Source organism: Limulus polyphemus, unplaced genomic scaffold (genome assembly GCF_000517525.1).
Source record: "Limulus polyphemus unplaced genomic scaffold, Limulus_polyphemus-2.1.2 Scaffold2085, whole genome shotgun sequence".
In the NCBI taxonomy this organism is placed as follows: domain Eukaryota; kingdom Metazoa; phylum Arthropoda; class Merostomata; order Xiphosura; family Limulidae; genus Limulus; species Limulus polyphemus.
In genome coordinates this window covers 182,669-201,373 of record NW_013667695.1, presented here as the reverse complement: position 1 = coordinate 201,373, position 18,705 = coordinate 182,669, and the positions used below count along the sequence as shown (strand labels likewise).

At 32.3% G+C, this 18,705-nt stretch overlaps 1 protein-coding gene across 1 annotated transcript; it reads left to right on the top strand.

The window, feature by feature from the left end:
- The first annotated feature begins 478 nt into the window (after window positions 1-478).
- On the top strand, window positions 479-18,168 carry LOC106465882 (LIM domain-containing protein jub-like). Its single transcript, XM_013926122.2, has 8 exons — window positions 479-715; window positions 7,560-7,661; window positions 7,958-8,025; window positions 11,610-11,672; window positions 12,993-13,123; window positions 15,840-15,891; window positions 16,274-16,342; window positions 17,555-18,168. The coding sequence occupies exons 1-8, from the start codon at window positions 709-711 to the stop codon at window positions 17,660-17,662; spliced, it is 600 nt and encodes a 199-aa protein (XP_013781576.1). The 5' UTR covers window positions 479-708; the 3' UTR covers window positions 17,663-18,168.
- Window positions 18,169-18,705: the final 537 nt, after the last annotated feature.

Sequence of the window (18,705 nt, the reverse complement as noted above, 5' to 3'; positions counted from 1 at the left end):
ATATGATCTTCAAAATTATATAATACTGCACTACTTTTAAAAGGTTTCTTAGGGTTAGTATTTATATTTTAAGGGTTAAAGAAATTTCACAATTTATTGTTAAAACTCTTAGTTAATAATATATATTTGGATTATTTTGTGAGGTTATATAATTGCAAAAGTAGTTTCACCGGTTTCCTACCATATGAAAGTCGATTAGGCTGATTTAAATTAATAAAGTTGTTGAATGTAGTAAACATTTTTTCCTTCCATTTAGTTGAAGGTATCCCGTTTTAAACTTTCTGTTTTTTAATGAACTATGATGATTACAGAATAATCTATTCCTTTCAGAAATATAAAAAAAGAATAAGATCATTTCAGTAAAAAAGTACATAGATAAACTATGTATCTACTAGAAAATTAAACTTGTTGAATAAAGAAATTCTGTGTCCTATCTGTTATTGCTAAATTGTGTATATGTCTTCGGTGTAACAGAAGCACGTGCGCCCTAAGGAACTTACAAGAAACTTGGTTTTATGGCACAGTGCCAGCTAGTGCTTTTCGTGTAGGCAGGCTGTTACCCTTGAAGATCTGTTTGCTATAAACAGATATGAGTAGAGCAGCTGTGTATTGGGACAGTGTGTTGTAGTTTTGTCGTGTATTTACGTATGGGTTTAAGTAAACATTATTTTTACGGTTTCGATATTCTGAACTCTGGATACCGCCACAATGAGTGGTAAGTATACAAGTTTTATAAAATGATATTGTGTGTAAGTGACTTAAAATTTGGCCTTAGGGTTTGCTATAATTGATCCCGATAACAACCCCTGTTCGTCGCAGGAAACCCGCGAGTACCGTCTTTAGCTGAAAACTAAGCAGTTGTACACGCCCATATCGCTAAACCAAAAACTCGAAGTATTTTTAAAAATCGGAGCCTTTCAAACAATTTCCACGCAACCTGAAACGCCTTGAATCGCAATTAATGTATATGTTGCTACTATTATAAAATGCTGACTAATATACAAGTTACAATAGATTGTTTCTTGTATTAAATATTACTTTTATGGAACTATAATCATTGTATTAGTGACGTTATAAGCTTATTACATACTAAAACATCTGATTATGTTTTTCGACGTCTGTGTATATAACTTATTGCATTTTTAACATCAAATAACGTAATATTAAAGGTAAAAAGAGTGAAAGGAAGGATTAGAAAGTCACCACACTTAATGATCGTGGAGATACTGTACAACGAAATATATAAGAGTTTAATTTAGGGCAAAGCTACTCGAGAGTTATCTAAGCTTGGCCATCCCTCATTTTGAAGTGATAGACTAGAGGGAAGACAGCTATTCAACACCACTCGCCGCCTATTCGTGGGCTACTCTTTACTAATGAATAGTGGGATTGACCGTCACAATATAACGTCTTTCATGTTCGGGACGGTTTTGTCCTACGTCATTAATAAGTTATTTGCAATATCAATTCCCATAGCTGAGTTTTACCATTTTGTTGCTGACAAAATTTATTTGTACAAACACATCATACCAGACTTAAAATTAAATTCGAAATCTGTACAACGATAACTTATCTTCTAATGTTCTAGCCTCTGATTAGATTACACTATCTGTTTTACAGTTTTAGTTTAATTCTGAAAAAAAGAAAGGTTTGAGAGTGATATTAACAAAGGACTTCAAACTAGCCCATCTGTTGGTTGATGCCTCAAAAATAGTGTACATTCTTTGATGTTTTTAACAAATTGCAAGAATTTGTAGCATAACACAGTACAAGACTCAAAGTATTACAGCTATAAGGAACAAAATATGCAATTTTGTTTAATTCCAACAACCGAGATTGCACACGCCTGTGTTATATTCTCGTATTTGCGAACGGTACTCTGTGTTTCGTAACTCATTTACGATAAAGCGGAGCCTGTACTCCTTTCGAAGGTAATAAACTTTTTTCAACGCTTACATTCCTTCCACATTCAACGCCCTTATTTAAGACTATTGGCAGCTGCTTAGCCGTCCCTAATTTTGGAGTAGACTAGAGGGAAGGCAGCTAGTCATCCTCGCCAACTCATGGGCTAATCATTTACCAACGAATAGTGAGATTGAACGCCACATTACAATGACCTACAACCGAAGAACAGGCATTTTCTGCGATAGGTTTTGATCCCGCAGATTGCCCTTATCACCAGGCTTGTCATGGTTGGTAGAGTACAAATAACCCACCGTGTATCTTTGTGCTTAACAATAAAACAAGCATAATTGGTTTCTTTTGAGAGCATCTGTATTAACTCATTCTGGAGTTCAGCGTTTGAATAATGAAGATGTCCCTGTATGACCTACAAATGTGTTCAATTATTATGGGGAAACTTTGCTATCAGTTCAAACTGAGATAAAAAAACTGTTTTCGAGAAGATTTAGTGTTATCTAATAACTGTTCAGTAAAAAGCTTGATTTCTCTCCACAAAATGTAATTATCTTATTATATATGCCTGTTGATGCTGCAGTTTAACTTTTAATTAGTTGAGCTGTACTACATACTGTAGAATTCCAAATGCTGAGTTCTGCTATATTGTTATTACTTTCCTTAATCGGCACGGCATGGCCAGGTGGTTAGGGCGCTCAACTCGCAATCTGCGGGTCGTGGGTTCGAATCCCCGTCCCACCAAACTTGCTCGCCCTTTCGGCAGTGGGGGCGTTATAATGTGACGGTCAATCCCACTATTCATTAGTAAAAGAGTAGCCCAAGAGTGGGTGGTGATGACTAGCTGCCTTCCCTCTAGTCTTACACTGCTAAATTAGGGACGGCTAGTGCAGATAGGGTGTGGCCCAGTGATTAGTGTGCCAAAATTAATTTTTCGCGGCCATTTTCCTTAAAAAATGTGCTCTGCACTTTGGGATCGTGGATGTTGTTAACTTGCTTGTTCAAAATTAGGGAATGTGAACTTCCACCCTATTTATAAAACGAGAACTTCAGTGAAACGTACATTAAAAAAATATATTATGACTGGAGGCTGTTTGCTTATGTCATCCGCCGGGTCAGCAGCAAGGTTGCGAACTAACAAAGCTAAAATTCGATTTCCCACTGTCGACACAGCAGAAATCCCAGTGTGTTATTAACAAGAATGGGAGTTTAGCGATTTTTCACTTTCTGTGGCCGGGATTGTGGTAATACATATTATCACATATTTTCAGTGGATGTCCTCTACTGGACACTTACTCCACATACCAAATTTCAAGGATCCATTAAGAAATACATGAGATATAGAATATCCAATTTTAATTGAAAATTTTCATTATTTTTTCTTCGTTCTGGAAGTACGGAAATTATTTTCATAGAAAAACATACTTAACTTTTATGGATTTTTTGTTTTAGCTTTGGTACTCTGATAGACTTTTAGAACCTATAATTTGGTTTAAGTGTAAGCCACATTTGCAAAGTTATCTAACTGGAACCCCCCTCAAATTTGACCAAAAGTTTTGCGCACACAAAAAGTCACATGAGCTATCGGTCTAAAATTTTTATTACAGCTTCAACTAAAAGTAAAAGTGGACAGTTTTTGTCATGATTTAGAGCAGCTAAAGATGTGCAGATACATAAATATTGGTTAGGCCAAGTAAACTAGGTTAGCAATTTCAAGTTTTCAAAAGAATCGTACGGGTGGACGGTTATTATTCATTATTTATTGCCAAGTTTTAAGCATAAATTTGCAAAATTTTATGAAATTCTAATTAAAGAGCGTTTAGCATTACTGATATTAGCTTAAGCAATTAGCGTAAATAATAATGCTTCATACGGCGGATGATGACAGAAACTGTCATTCTAGATTCCATGGAGTTATTATAAAGGAAGCTATTAACACTGTTTTAGAGAGGAAAACTACCACCATTTATTATAAAGAATCTGGTTGGTTCTTTAAAGTATAGGTCTGTTCCGAATAATAAGGTTGCGATCCTAAAGCTAATGTTGGTTACTATCGAGTGTCACTTTCTTACTTGCTATGTTTGTTGGTATGTATTGACAAAAAATCATGATATCTAATCAAAAACACCTTAGATGTAAAAAAAAAGGTGCAGCAAAAAATGATTGAGCGTGTGACTTAACGGAATGTAATTAAAATTGGTGGCCAAACTAATAGCTACACTTATAGCATTGATAATAATTTTACAGCAAATTTTTCATTCATTAGTTAGCTAGGCCGCTTATTTTTTATTTTAATTTTTTGTTGTTGTTGTTCAACTTGGAGCATGGTGGTAAGTAAAACAAAATACGCGGTAATACGTTTACCTTGCAGAAAAATAATAAAATTTGCAATAAATTAAAAGTAAATCCAGAATCAGATCACACAGAAGATCCTATTATATAGTTAATCAAAGCCTTAAATGTGAGAAACGACCTAAAATAATTTATGTAGACAGGCATATCCATCACTTGAGCTGTGAAATCTACTCGCAGATGTCTCAGGAATCTGACAGTCAGAGTTTCAGTTTGTTTGTTTTTCTTTCTGTTAACAAGGGAACAACATTCCCCTCCAATTTGAGCAGTGGGCACATCACTAATATATGCACGGGACGCGATACACATGGAGTATATACCTCTCCAAAATGGCGGCCTCTTGGCAAGTTTTCGGAGTGCTAGTGTCGTATCTAGTCTGTTACTGAATATCTATGAAATAAATAAATAACTTGGAATTTAAAAACATACAAATAGGGATCGTGAAAATAAGTAAGGAGACAATGCTTAAGATATTGTAGACTTTATTTACTCAAACTACAAACCCATATTTTGACTCCATGCTGTTACCTAGAATTACATTTGGTGGAATCAAGATAGGGATTTGTAGTTTAAGTAATATATGTCTACAGTATCTCCAGCCTTGTTTGCTTACTTTTTTACAATCCCTATTTGCAGGTTTTTGAAATTCTCAATTTTTTATTTTTCTTGTTTGCTGGCTTTTGTTATGCTCAACTATGAGCAAAGAATTACTTGATCTGGTAGCCAAGTTTATATGTTGTAATGATAACAAACGTAGCTAGCAGCTAGCTGATACGGTTCATTATGATTTACTGTAGTTATTGACTATTTGTTTAGTCGAGATGTACAATGCTAAGCTGCTGCTAGAGATTGTCATGGAGATTTGTTTGAGAATATAGTGAACATTTATAGTTTCTGTGTAATTAAATTCTCTATATATAATGCATAGCAATGAGCAAATATATTCTTAGACTATACACAACCCCCACTAAACGTGTGTAAAATTTTACCAGTAGAAAAGCAGTTTTTTCAAATATAACATATTGTTGCGTCATCGAGTCACATGACTACTGTGACGCAACGTTTCTAGAACTATCATGTACTTTGGCGAATGTTCTAGTTCTTACTAGATATAGGGTAGGCTGGTATATAAAAGAGGGGAATGTAATGTCTGGGTAGATAGACATTGAGTAATTGAACTGCAGTCAGAGAGCACGAGAGACGTTACAGCGTTTGTTTAGCTCGATTGTTGAAGTTGAGTGTATCGGTAAAGTTATATTTGGAAAGAATAAACTAGTTTTATTAAGAAAGGAGTTGTGTCGCTTAAGTTTCGTCGGAACGAAGTTACGGAAAATCAATTAACAAACGGAGACGTAACAATATAGTGTAAAACATCACTTTCAATTAACCTTGATGTCGCTTAAAGTAATTATCCTACAAAGGTTTGTAATAAACTTTAATCTTATGTGTATAAGTATAGGTATAAGATTATTATTTAGATCTAAACTGCATGATCGTGAATTAAGCGATAATGAGTGTATAGTGGTGATTTTTAAAGTGAAATTATCACAGACTGTGTTGTAGTAACAGAGTAGAAAAGAATAATTCGTCTTATTAATTGTGTTCTAATGTAATTGAACTAGCCTGTGTGGACTTTGACGAAAAAGAAACAATTATTTAAAGCTCTGGATACAGCTGTGATAACCAACAGTGTAACGGACATTTTTATATACTGTTGATTTGTTTAATATGTTATTTTAAAACAAGTGAACTGTGTTGCTGTTTGTTTTTTTGTTGAAATTTATCAACAACAAGTCACAGACACCTACTGTAAAGAATCTGGCATACAAAACCTGACATTAGCAATACGGCTTCGGCATTCCAATTACAAAGTGTTAACAGAAGCCATTGCATACGACTATTTCAAGCCAAAAATGATAATAATTCATCAATAGAATGTAGACTATGTAGAAGACGTTAAATACCATAAGCAGCTGTGCTGTAAATCTATAAGCATAACTTTATACATCACAAAAATAGGGGGTGCCGGCCTGTTGTTTTTCTATTCCACCCATTAACCATGGAAGTGATTTCAAACTTAGCTTGGTATGACTTCCATAGTATCTTCTCATCAAGCCCCCCCCCCCCCCGAGATAGATTCACTGATCTTAATTTCAATGATATTTATTTTTATTTAAAATCTGTCTTTAAGTAGTACATCTCTCTTTTTCTAATTTCCTATCTTTTTCTTCTTGGCCCTCTTTTCATTTTCTTTCACTTTCTTCTCATTTTTATTATCTTTCTTCCTGGTCTTCCTTAAATGATCTATCTCTTTTGGTTTGTTTTTCTTTCCATTGTTTTATCATGTGTAGCAGTTTCCTATCTCAGTTTGTGTCCTTTTGTTCACGGTCTTCTTTTAATATCCTTTTACATTCTTCTTTAATGAAAGGTCTCCCAGTGACACAGTCTGCAAACTTACAACACTACCATACCCGTGGTGGGCAGAGCACAGATAGCCTATTGTGTTACTTTGTGCTTAACTTCAAACAAACAAACAAACAAAGTTTAATGAAAGTTTAATCAAAATCCTATTTTATTTTCACCAAAATAACCCCACTACTGACACAAAATGTGGTAACGTTTATTTTTCTTTGGATTTGTTGGCTCTTTTGAATTATCTGGTAGAAGTAATTTATCAGTACATTCCACAAAACGGTCACAAACTTTAATGTTTCTACGAGCTTGAACACATGTACACTGTCGTAAGGTGTTGCAGGCCTATATTACAAATGACGTTAACTTTACTATACAACGTAAAAAAAATACTACTTCTACAGGTTATTAAGTATTAAGATAGGCACAATAGCAAACACAGGTTTTCGGATGAAGGCTTCTTTGATTTTTCATGTTTCCCAGAGTTTTTGTTGAGAAAGTTACATTTGTCCCAGTTTATGAAGTGATTGTTGAGAAAAGCAATAGTTTTGTGTCTTCAACGGTCTGGTGTTGACCTTGTGCTTTTTAAATCTTGCTCTGTCTGTTTCTCCTATATAAGTGTTTGAGTAGGAACGCTGTATTTCGCATATGATCTAGAAATGATCTCAAAGTGTTTGGGACTTTCCAATGGATTTCAGTGTTAAATGTATCTGTAGTTGTAAAACATATAGAAACAATAAGAACATGGTATTTTCTAAAAAAATCTTTATGTAACATACAGATGGATTCAAGCCTCATACTTCCAATTTTCTTATTTCTTAAAGAAAACCATCTGTTAAATAGATCTACTACTTTTGAAAAACATTTTCTTGAATTTACAGGACTTTGCAATGCATGTGGCGAGAAGGTTATGGGAGTAGGACAAGCATGCCAAGCAATGGGAAATCTCTACCATTCCAAATGTTTTACCTGCAGTTCATGTAGTGAGTATTCTCTATCATGTAGTATTTCATTAATTATTTTTTATACATTTGTAATATAAACTCGGATATCTTAGCGTATCAGAAATTCAACTGATGTTATCAGTGTACTTATATTCATATCAGTATTATAGTCTTAGTAGTTTTAGTGACAAAATTTTCATGTGTGAATTAATTAAAGAATATGCTTGTTTTTTGATTAGTTATTAAAGTTGCCTACTTTATATATGTGTGTAACCAAAAGGGGACAGAAAAATGTTTTTCTAACTATCATTGTTCTTTTTTTTATGTTCTTCTAGGCCGCTCTCTACGTGGTAAGGCTTTTTATGTCATTCATGGAAGAATTTATTGTGAAGAAGATTACCTTGTAAGTTTACTTTCAGATAAATTTTCTTTTAAGTAAATAAATTTTAATACTACTCAAGATATATCACACTGATGTAAAGAAAACACTTGTTAAATATGAACAGAATGCAAAAGTAATGAATAAGAGACATAGCAAAGATGCAATTGGCTAAAATACTTATTCAGTATCATGCAGTATCTTGAGTAGCTACTATTTTCATTTTCAGAGGTTCTAAACAAGTGAAGTAACTGTCTGTGTCTCCTTCCAATAGCATGTTTCAGGAGTTGTATATTAACCAGAATTTTTCTTGTTCAGTAGGCACTACACCCCCAGATCAACCCATTTATTTTATGCAGGTAAATCATATTATAATATAGGTGTGACTGCTTATTTAGTACACATTTCTGGTTTTTTATTAGTTTAAAACATATTTTCCCCTTTTTTATTCATATGTAGGTTAGTACTTATGTAACATCAGTTATATATATACAAAATATTTGTTAATTTATTTAGAACTTGTTTAGTTCTAGACTTTACCAGCAAAAATCAAGTATATTAAATAGAATTTGCAAGTGTAATGTAGTGGTTTTTTGTTTAAGAACATAACAACCAGCAAGTGTTCAAACAGTAAATGACATGTTGAAGTCACCTCCTCCAATCACCAGGAAAAATCAGGCCAAACATCAGATTCATAGGACATTTTTGCCATTTATACATATGCAATCAGAGGTGTTGCTAAGTGCTTAAAAGATTCAGGGCTTGGGCCCATAAGCACTTGAATTTTTGGCATTTCAGTATATGATATTGATCATGGTTTTCTACTCTGATTCTTCATGACACAAACTGTAGATTTGGGGCACTATCAAATAGAATTTGGGCATGGGTCCCATGTGCCAGTGCCCAATGATGTCTCTGTGTGCAATGAATTTAAACAAATGTAAAATACAGAACCTGTGGAATTATGAAGAAAAATTTCATGAAATTTTAATTTTTAGAAAAAAAAATGCAACTGAAGAACAAGTTTAGATTTCTAACATTGTTATTTCATCACTGAAACAGATCACTCGGGGATAGCTACTAAAAATGTCAACCACTTGAATCAACTCACTGCCAGTTTGTCAGTACTACACATGTTTAACTCTCTGTTACTGCTAATTGGAATTGGTATAAATATATACACATAGGGATGGTGTATTTTTACTATCAGTTACTGTGATGAAAGATCATTTGGCAAATATTTTTCCAACTTACCAGTTGATCCAAGTCAATTTGTAACATCTCAACATCCTCAATACAGATGGGAATGCTCAAGAGTCTAGTGTCATAAGCAAACTTTACTATGTCCTAATTGTGCTCTTATCAATATCATTAATGTAGATAAGAAAGAACAGAGACTAAAGCACTGACCCCTGAGATACTCCACTAGTAACAAGGGTCCAGTTTGACTGGACTTCATTGAGAAAACAACCTTTTACTTATTCTCATCCAACCACCCCACATTCTAATAATAAAAGCTCTTCAAAAATCTGAGTACATCAATTACATGCCCTTTCAATCATATAGATAACAAGTAACATCCTCAAAAACATTTAACAGATTAATAATGCAAGATTTCCCTCTGGTGAATCCACATTGGATTTCATTTATGATATTATATTTCAGTAAATGATTTTGTAAAGGTTTTTTATCAGACTCTAGAACTTTTCACACTACAGAAGTAAGAATAACCATCCTATAATTTCCACATCAACCTATATCATCTTTTCTAACAATAGGAGTAACAGTAGCAACTCTTCAATCCTCAGAGGCTCTGATCTTCAACCTCCTTTAAAACTCTGGAGAAATCCTTGCCTGATGGAGCTTTAATGTTAATCTTTCATTATTTTTACTTACCACCATTGGATTAACATATACAAGATTCAGGTGAATTCCAATATTTCCCATAGCATTCTCAGGAATATTGTTAACAGAAGAGAAAAAAATAACATTTAAAAACTTAGCCAACTCATAGTCAGAGCTGCTCCTAACAGCAGACAACCAAGTGGCAACTTGGGGTTGCCAGTTTTAGGGGGTCTCCAAGTTTTTAAAATAAATTTAAAAATTAACAGGAATATATATAATATTAAAACTATTTTTTGAGATAAACATGCGAAGGCCAAGATTAACAGACCTATAAAATTTAATATCTAATATATCATAAACCACCGAGTCATTATTTATTCCTCATAATGCAAAATATTTGAATACTGTTATATAGGGTTGCCAAAAATAAGTTTGCCTGTGGCCACCAAATGTCTACGACTGGCCTTGCTCAAAGTCCTCAACAAAAGCCTTGCCATCAGCATTCTTTGAGAGTCAAATCCACATTTCAAGATTTTGCTTATCTTTAACATGCTTAAAATAATCTTTGCTGTTAGTTTTAACACTATCAGTCAGTTGTTTCTCATATTCTCTTTTAGATATCTTAATTTAATTTTTAACCAAATCCCTAGCCTTCCTATAGTTCTGTAAACCTTCCAACCTATCCATCAACTTAAACTTTTTAAACTTACAGCACTTATCCTTGATTTTGTCCTTTATACCTTTATTAAACCAATTTGGCTTGATACTCCCTATTATCTTTTTCCTGCTTTTAGGAATATACCTGTTTTGAATTAAAAGCAACTTATTTCTTAAAGTGTCCCATGTATACTCCACATTACCTTTTACCCATTAACCCAATTTGCTAATCATAAAACTTATCAGATGTCCTCAAAACTGGCTTTCTGAAAATTAGAAACTAACTTTATCTCAATATCAACCAAAACTTCAAACTTGATTATGCAATGATCATTCTTCCTTAAATTTTCCTCCATTTCAACTCTTTTAAAGGTTAAAATAAATCTAATATGGCATCCACTCTGGTTGACTCTATGACTATTTGGTGTAGAAAACCATCTTGTATTATTTCAAGATATCTCTCTCCCTCACTATTTTGCTCCATACAATTCCAATGTGTCTGAAATTAAAGATTACCATTATTATTGAATCAGTATTATTATTATTATAACTCCGTTCTTATTGACCGTGTGGGCCAAAACAGTTGCTAATTAACATCTTTCTACCATTGAAACCCCAGATTGTAACCGTATCTAGTCAAACTCTTGACTGCCATTTGTTATGCCTTCAATTCTACTGGCTGCAATTCATCTTTTACCTAAAAAAAAACTCTACTGTCTGTCATAAAAAGACTATTACAATTAAACAACTTATAACCAAAATTTCCAAATAATTAATATGATAAATATACTCCAATCTAGCAGAGTTTCAATAATAGAGTCATGAGCTAATTTGTTTGGATTCTAACACTCCTGACATTAGAATGAAGCTTATTCTTGATCCATGTTTATCTTTGTATCTGATGGATTTGTGTTTAAAACTGTTATTTGACTTTTAAACATTTTTATAACACACTAATGGGCATTTTTCGAAACCTACAAAAAAATACAGTTTGAAAGATAAAAGTATGGCATATTACTGGATATAGTGTATAAATGTGTATGATATTTCTTGTTGGTATTCATAATAGTTATTACAAATGTTTTATTATTTTCTTTTGGTTGCAGTATTCAGGCTACCAACAAACTGCTGAGAAGTGTGCTGTGTGTGATCATATGATAATGGAATTGGTTAGTGTGGTCTTTCAGTATAGCTCAAACGATAACTCTAATCATTGAGTTAACAAAACCAACTGCTGTATGTAGTCAGTACCACAGATTAAGTGAAATGTGCACCCTATTTGTAGGGTGTCAGAAAAACCAGCAAAAATTGCAACATTGTATCATTTCTGACTCATAGTTTACACATGTTCATTAGTTTGTAGTGAGTAAACTATTTCATGTTTATGTGATTAGTATATGAAGATCTCTTTCTTAAAACATTTTCCTCTTCATTAACCCAGTAATTAATACAGTTCTTTATAGATATATTAAACCAGTATAATTAGCAGTGTTACAAAAGAAAATCTTCCAATGATTAGAATGTACTGATTTATTAGTTAGGCATCCTTGCTGTTAACAATATAATCTCAATAATAGTTTCATTTTGAATGTATTTACTGACTAAATATTGTTTTAGTATAAGTTACAGCTTTTACAGTAAAGAAGGATTTTTTTAGAACAGGTAAAATGTTTTGATCACTGGTGCAATCATTCTAAAATACACAACTTAACCTACTTGAGAATGATCACACCAGTGATTGAAATATTGTAACTGTTCTAAAAAATAACTTTCCTTACTTTAAAAGTTGTAACTTATAATAAAATAATTCCAATAATAACTCGTATGTTTGTACCAGCTTAGGAGATTTGGATTAGTCTTAAACCCATTCACTAATCTAAAAATGCAAAAGAATTCTAAGAATAATAAAATACCTAGAAAAATTTAAAATAATAAATAAATATATATATATATATATATTAAATTTTGATCAATGATTTTAATGAAATGAAAATTGAGGAAAGATTAGTATATAATTTATTTACAAAGTGTATAAAAAATTGTTTGCTCCATTAACTATTACTGATTTGGTTGTCTTTAAAAGTATATTCTGGATGAGATGAGAAACAAGATATGCTTTGTAGTTATGTTGCTATTGAACAGTGAAGCATGAAAATGTTGTAATTTAGAAAGACAGTTATTCTATATCATTTGTGAGTGATTTTTATCTTACTTCATTATCTTATAAAATCTCATACACAACATGGCTTGTACACTGAAATCTACTTTGATAGTGTAGTATTCAAAACTAGTATCATGGTTCAAAACTCCTCTTATGGGTTAAATATAAACAACACTAGAATGATAACCTACAGTAAAGCCCTCAAGCTGTCTGGCCATCACACTAGAAGTGTAAAGATTATCACTAACTGAACACTGTATATTTGTAAAATTTTGATACATGCACTGCCATAATAGTTTCCATGACCGTTCTTCCATTGTTATTACAGATTCTCCAAGCAGTGGGAAAATCTTTTCACCCAGGGTGTTTTCGGTGTTGTGTGTGTAATGAAGGACTCAGTGGTGAACCTTTCACTGTTGATCTGGATAACAAGATTTACTGCCTGCGTGATTACTATAAGTAAGCCAGTAACTTTTCTGCTTCTCTCTCTCTCTATCTTCTTTTATCGGTCAGTTTTGGTTGAGTCTTTTTAATTCATAATTTACTGCATTTTTTAAAGTTTGTGATGTAATTGTTTTTAAACAACATTTTCTATACTCTTAGTTAGTGAAATACTTCCAACTTATAAAAGCTGAAGGATAAATTATCCCATAATGCTCAGTTCAGATGAACTGCTTCAAATAATATTTTACAATGAAAGAATTTAAAAGTATTTGTTTTCACAGAAGCTATACCACCAATACATTCCTCCCTAAAAACATTTTGTATTGTCTACATGGATTGGATGATAAGAGCTGATACTGCAATTTGTAGTTTGTAGTGAAATGGAGTTTGCTAGTCAGTACAAGCTAGTGCAGTACTCTTCAAACTTTTTCATCTGAGAACCACTTCAGCAGAGAAAAAGGCTCTATGGATTACTTATGATCCTACCCCACTCGTTTTCACTTGCTACTGCAAAAAAACTCATCAGGGACTTGCATTTTGGACCATCTGGAGGACCCTCCTGGACCATCAATGGTTTGCAGACCACAATTTGGGAACTACTAAACTAGTACTTTCTAACTTTTTAAACAGTTTTCTTGTATTAAAAAGTATATTATCATTTCATTGACAGTACTAAGTCATTTTCATGAAGTACATTTTCCAACTTCATATGTTTTTCAAATGGTTGATTTTAAAATATACTGTATTATATGTTGTTCAGCCAAAAATATCCAGTTATTTGGAAGGTATCCCAGTGGTACTGTATTATGTTGTAGCACTACCCTTAGCCTAAATTACTTTTGCAAGCCTGTTGGGCATGCTCTTAACTAGGCTCTAACAGGTATCTTATTCAATTTATCTTCATAGTTGGTTCAGTTGACGATGATTGGGAGTCTGTAGTCTAATCCTTTCATTTTGTTCCAAAAATGTGGATTCTGGGTAAAAAATTCGAAGACATTGGTACAGTTACTTTGAAACCAGACAGAAGTTGTTCATGCATTATGGCTGGGAGCATTGCCTTACAAGAACAATTCATTAGCATGAGGACCAAGAAATTCTACTACAATTTCTGTAGCAGATTTATCAGTTTGTACCCAATGTTATTTATACATGCAGACACTTTATTATGGATACATTGTACACACATTGCCCAACATGTAGCCAACATCATAAACAGCAGACACAAAAAATTCACCATTCACTGTCCTGCCTTGAAACCCATATGTGAAAATTATTTTATTGCTGAACTCCTGTATTTATGGATTTTGCATCAAGCAAAATAGTGTGGTGTACTCTTGTAGGCTTAGTTTGGCTTTGTATAATAGTCCTTCCCAAAAAATTCATGTTCATAAAGAATATGCTGCACAGACTGACAGTTGATGCTTACTTACATATGGTACACCGATTCAGTAAATCTTCTGTGAATTTACTTCAGAGATTCCCAACAGCTGAACATCTGTCATGTTCTAACTGGAAGTGGTTTAATTGTTGTAGTACCATGAAGCATGATCTAATGTTGGCAAATGATTTTATTTACATTAGATGTTACATAACTAAGCAGTGACCACTCATATTGATTTTACATATCCCCAACCAACTGTAATGTCATTTCAAATGTAATGTCATGTAATGTAATCTCAAATTCATACAATTCATGTCATTTTACCTTCTTTCACACACACACATTTTAATATTAAAATTCTCCTCACTGTATGAGTGTTCCTGGAAAAGTACTTACAAAGTTATCATGGAAAGCCTGATGATTGGCTGATGTCATAAAATCAAGAGTTCTGTACACTTTTAGCAGTAAATGTTTCTTATACATATAGGCTGTAACAATATCAAATTTAAAAATTATAGCTATAGAAATTGCAAATAAATTTTGTAGATTATCATAGTTGTAACATGTACCTATGATGTTACAAACAAGTTTTTTTATGGAACATAGCTAAATAAAATACGTAAATGTATATGTTATGTAACACTGTATAGCATATAGATAACTAATGTATGTAAGCATATTTGTTGTTTGTGAACAAGATGATAAGTCTAAATAGTTGGCATTTAATTATGAGTTTTTCTGCATTTTTTTTTCCCACAAAATGTTCAAAACGTATGTTTATATATGTAGAAAGTTAAATATAAATATGCACATTATTTATTGTTTTTCTGAGACATTAGAGATAAAAGAGAAAGATATTACTTAAAAAGCAATGTTTCTCACTGTATTTCGTTTAACACTGGTTTATTTTGTAAGATTCATATTGGCATTTTCATTGAGGAAAAATAGAGATTCTAAATTTATGTTAGATAATCAACTGATCTGGTTTATACTTTGTAAGTTTGAAGTATACAGAATTGCTTATCCAGTCTTGAAACAGTTGAAATATACATCATTAGTTTCAATCAAAAAATTTTAAAACTTAGTTTAAAAGGTAACTCATCTAAATTACACATAAATATATATATTGAGAAATTGTACCAAATTGTCCTTGTAATTCTTACCATTATAGATATTGAAATCAACACAATAATTTAATATAACCATGATTCTGTGACTAAGGTTGTTGATTCTTAACAAAAGATGCAACAGTTCAGAAAAAGTTAAGTATGTGCTACTTTAAAATGCAGAATGAAGCATGTATTCATGAATTGTACTTTCTTTGTAAATATTTTTTTTTACATTTTGCAGAGTTTTTGCCCGTAAATGTTCAGCATGTGGAAAACCTATTACTCCAAAAGAGGTACTAAATAGTGTAGTGTTCTGTTTGTGCTTATCTTTTGGAACTGAAAAAACTTCTATAATTTTCAGCATTAATGTAGTATTTAAACTACTGTTTGATAAATGCTTTAGATAAGCTAAACGCTCACTCTATGACATAAGTTTATGTTTTGATTACAGAACTATTTCTTATTTAGTACATTTTATATTTTTTTAGTAATGTTTTTCTGCATAATTTCACCTGTAGAACCATCTCATACTCTTAATCAGACTATGTATGATAGTAACCTTATCTTATGATGTTAAAACAAAATGTTTGATTTCTTTACTCATCAGTCAGCAATAACAAACTTAACATTTTGCCACTATTCAATATATTACATGTTTGTTTTGTTTTATATCAGGGAACTGATGAAACTGTGCGGGTAGTAGCAATGGATAAAGACTTTCATCAACAGTGTTTTGTTTGTGAGGTATTTCTCGTAATGTTTAGTATGACCTTTGTTTTTTAACCTTTAATTAGTGATTTGTCTGCAAAGTATGCTTCTTAAGATTTAGTGGTGACTTGTTTGCAAATTTTATACCTGAATATTTGGGAATCTTTTTTAAGAAGTGCAAAGATTTTAAAGTTTGATTTTTATCATCCTAAGATTAACCTTTATGTAAGGAATGTTTTTAAAAGTTAAGACATAATTTTTAGTATCTAACGTTTTGTTAATTTGTTTCTTATAGGTTGTGGTTTGTTTTTGTTGGTGAAGCATAGAGGATTATTCATGATCTATGATAACAACTCGCATGTTCAGTTACCTTGCCCTTGGCCTGTAACAACACAGGATAAAAGCCTTGAACTTCTTGTTGCAATTCAGTTGATGTATGGTGACTTGAAAGTGTATATGGTGCTTAAAATTAAACCCTTCTTAGAGGGATACATTACGAGGAGTTTTTGGTTTGACTTTCTCCTATTTTAGCATTGCCATAGTGCTGACCTGATATGTTAAAGCAAGGGAAAGTTTTATTCCATCAGGGTGAAAGAGGTCCTCAATAACCAGTTTCCAGATGCACTCTGTAGGTAATGAAGAAAGTTTAACAGCATTTCACCAGAAGTAACCTTGGAATACAGTAGTCCATTATAGCTAAAGTAAAAACCTCTTAGGTTTATAAAATTGAGACAAGAATTGCTGAAACAGGCCCAGGAAGTCATTATTCTCTCATGACTGATGGACTTTGATTGATTTCATTGTGTTGCATAAAAGCCTCCTGCAGTGGAAATTGCACTGCAGAGCAATAGTCCATAATCAGGGCTATCACATAGAACACCGATAGCGGTGGAAGAAAGAGCGGCAAGTCCCAAGCAGTCAACCTTGCATCATTACCATAGACCATGGATATCTCCATACATACCTTATTGATATCTAATAATGATTTATTTCTTTAAAAAAATGTATTTTAAATACTTTTTTTATGATTTGTTGATCAATTAAAATGGGCGACAGCTTTATAGTTTTTCTGATATTTTACCTGTATCAAAAATAATCTATTCTCCTTTTTTGTATGCTTCTCAATTCACATAAATACACGGAAGGAACATATTAAGTATGCATTCACATAACCTGAGACTTAAATAAATATATTTCCACCTTGGAACCATTACTTATTCAGATCTCTATTAATTTTTCTTTCTTTAGGACTGTGGAACACAGTTATCCAATGAACCTGGTAAAAGATGCTATCCTGTAGAGAATCACTTGCTATGTCAAAAGTGCCACCTTAGAAAGACTGAGACAAAATCTTGAGATTGTCATGCTGAGGTTCATTCTGTTCAAGCCAGTAATCTTTTGTATTCATTTCACAAGTTGTCATACATCAAAATATTTTATAAAAATATGTTTGTACAATGAAGAAAAGAAAGATCTAGTTAATCATCCATTCTTGTCAAAGATCATCATAATTATATGTAACAACTCTTTATATAGCTTTAGTCAAAAAATTTAAACAGTCAATAATTTAGAAGTGAAACTAGGCTTTCACAAGTTTTTAGTAATTGATTAATCTGAGATGAATCCATATTGAATAAAATAAACGTTTTATTGAATAAAATAAAATGAAAAATGATCAAAAAACGATGTAATGCTTTAGTTTCTTGGTCAAAGAACATAAAGTTTTATAAACATTTTCTTGGTAACCTTTAAAATCCTGTGTACAATTACAGCTGAGATCTTTCATTTATGTATTGTGCAACTGATTATGTATGATACTGTTGTCTTCCAAATGATGTTAATAAAGAAAGATTTTACAAATACTCAGATACTGCCATGAATTAATTGTACTAGAACAGTAGAAGTAGAGGACAGATATCAAATTCTTATTCAAATTTTGCAAATATGTTTGCGTCTTAAACAAATGATTTTACAAATTTAGGGGTAATGGAATTAAAAAAGAGAAAAATAATGGAAAAATGAAAAGTATTTTAACGAGGGTTCATAAGGAATATTTATGTAGTTAACAAATCATGACCTAGTGAGCTGCTATTGTGACATGGTGTTACCTGTTAAGCCTATAATATGTAAAAATATTAGTATCGCCATTACAACATAGTGTTGCCTGTTACCTTACTAAAACTGTCATTATAACATAGTGTTGTAGATTAGGTTACAATATGTACAAACATTAGAATCGCCATTACAAAATAGTGTTGTTCAGTTTATAATATGTCCAAAAATTAGAATCGCCATTACAAATAAGTGTTTCTTGTTCAGTTTATAATATGTACAAATACTAGAACTGTCATTGCAAGATAGTATTGCCTGTTAAGCCTATAATATATACAAACACTAGA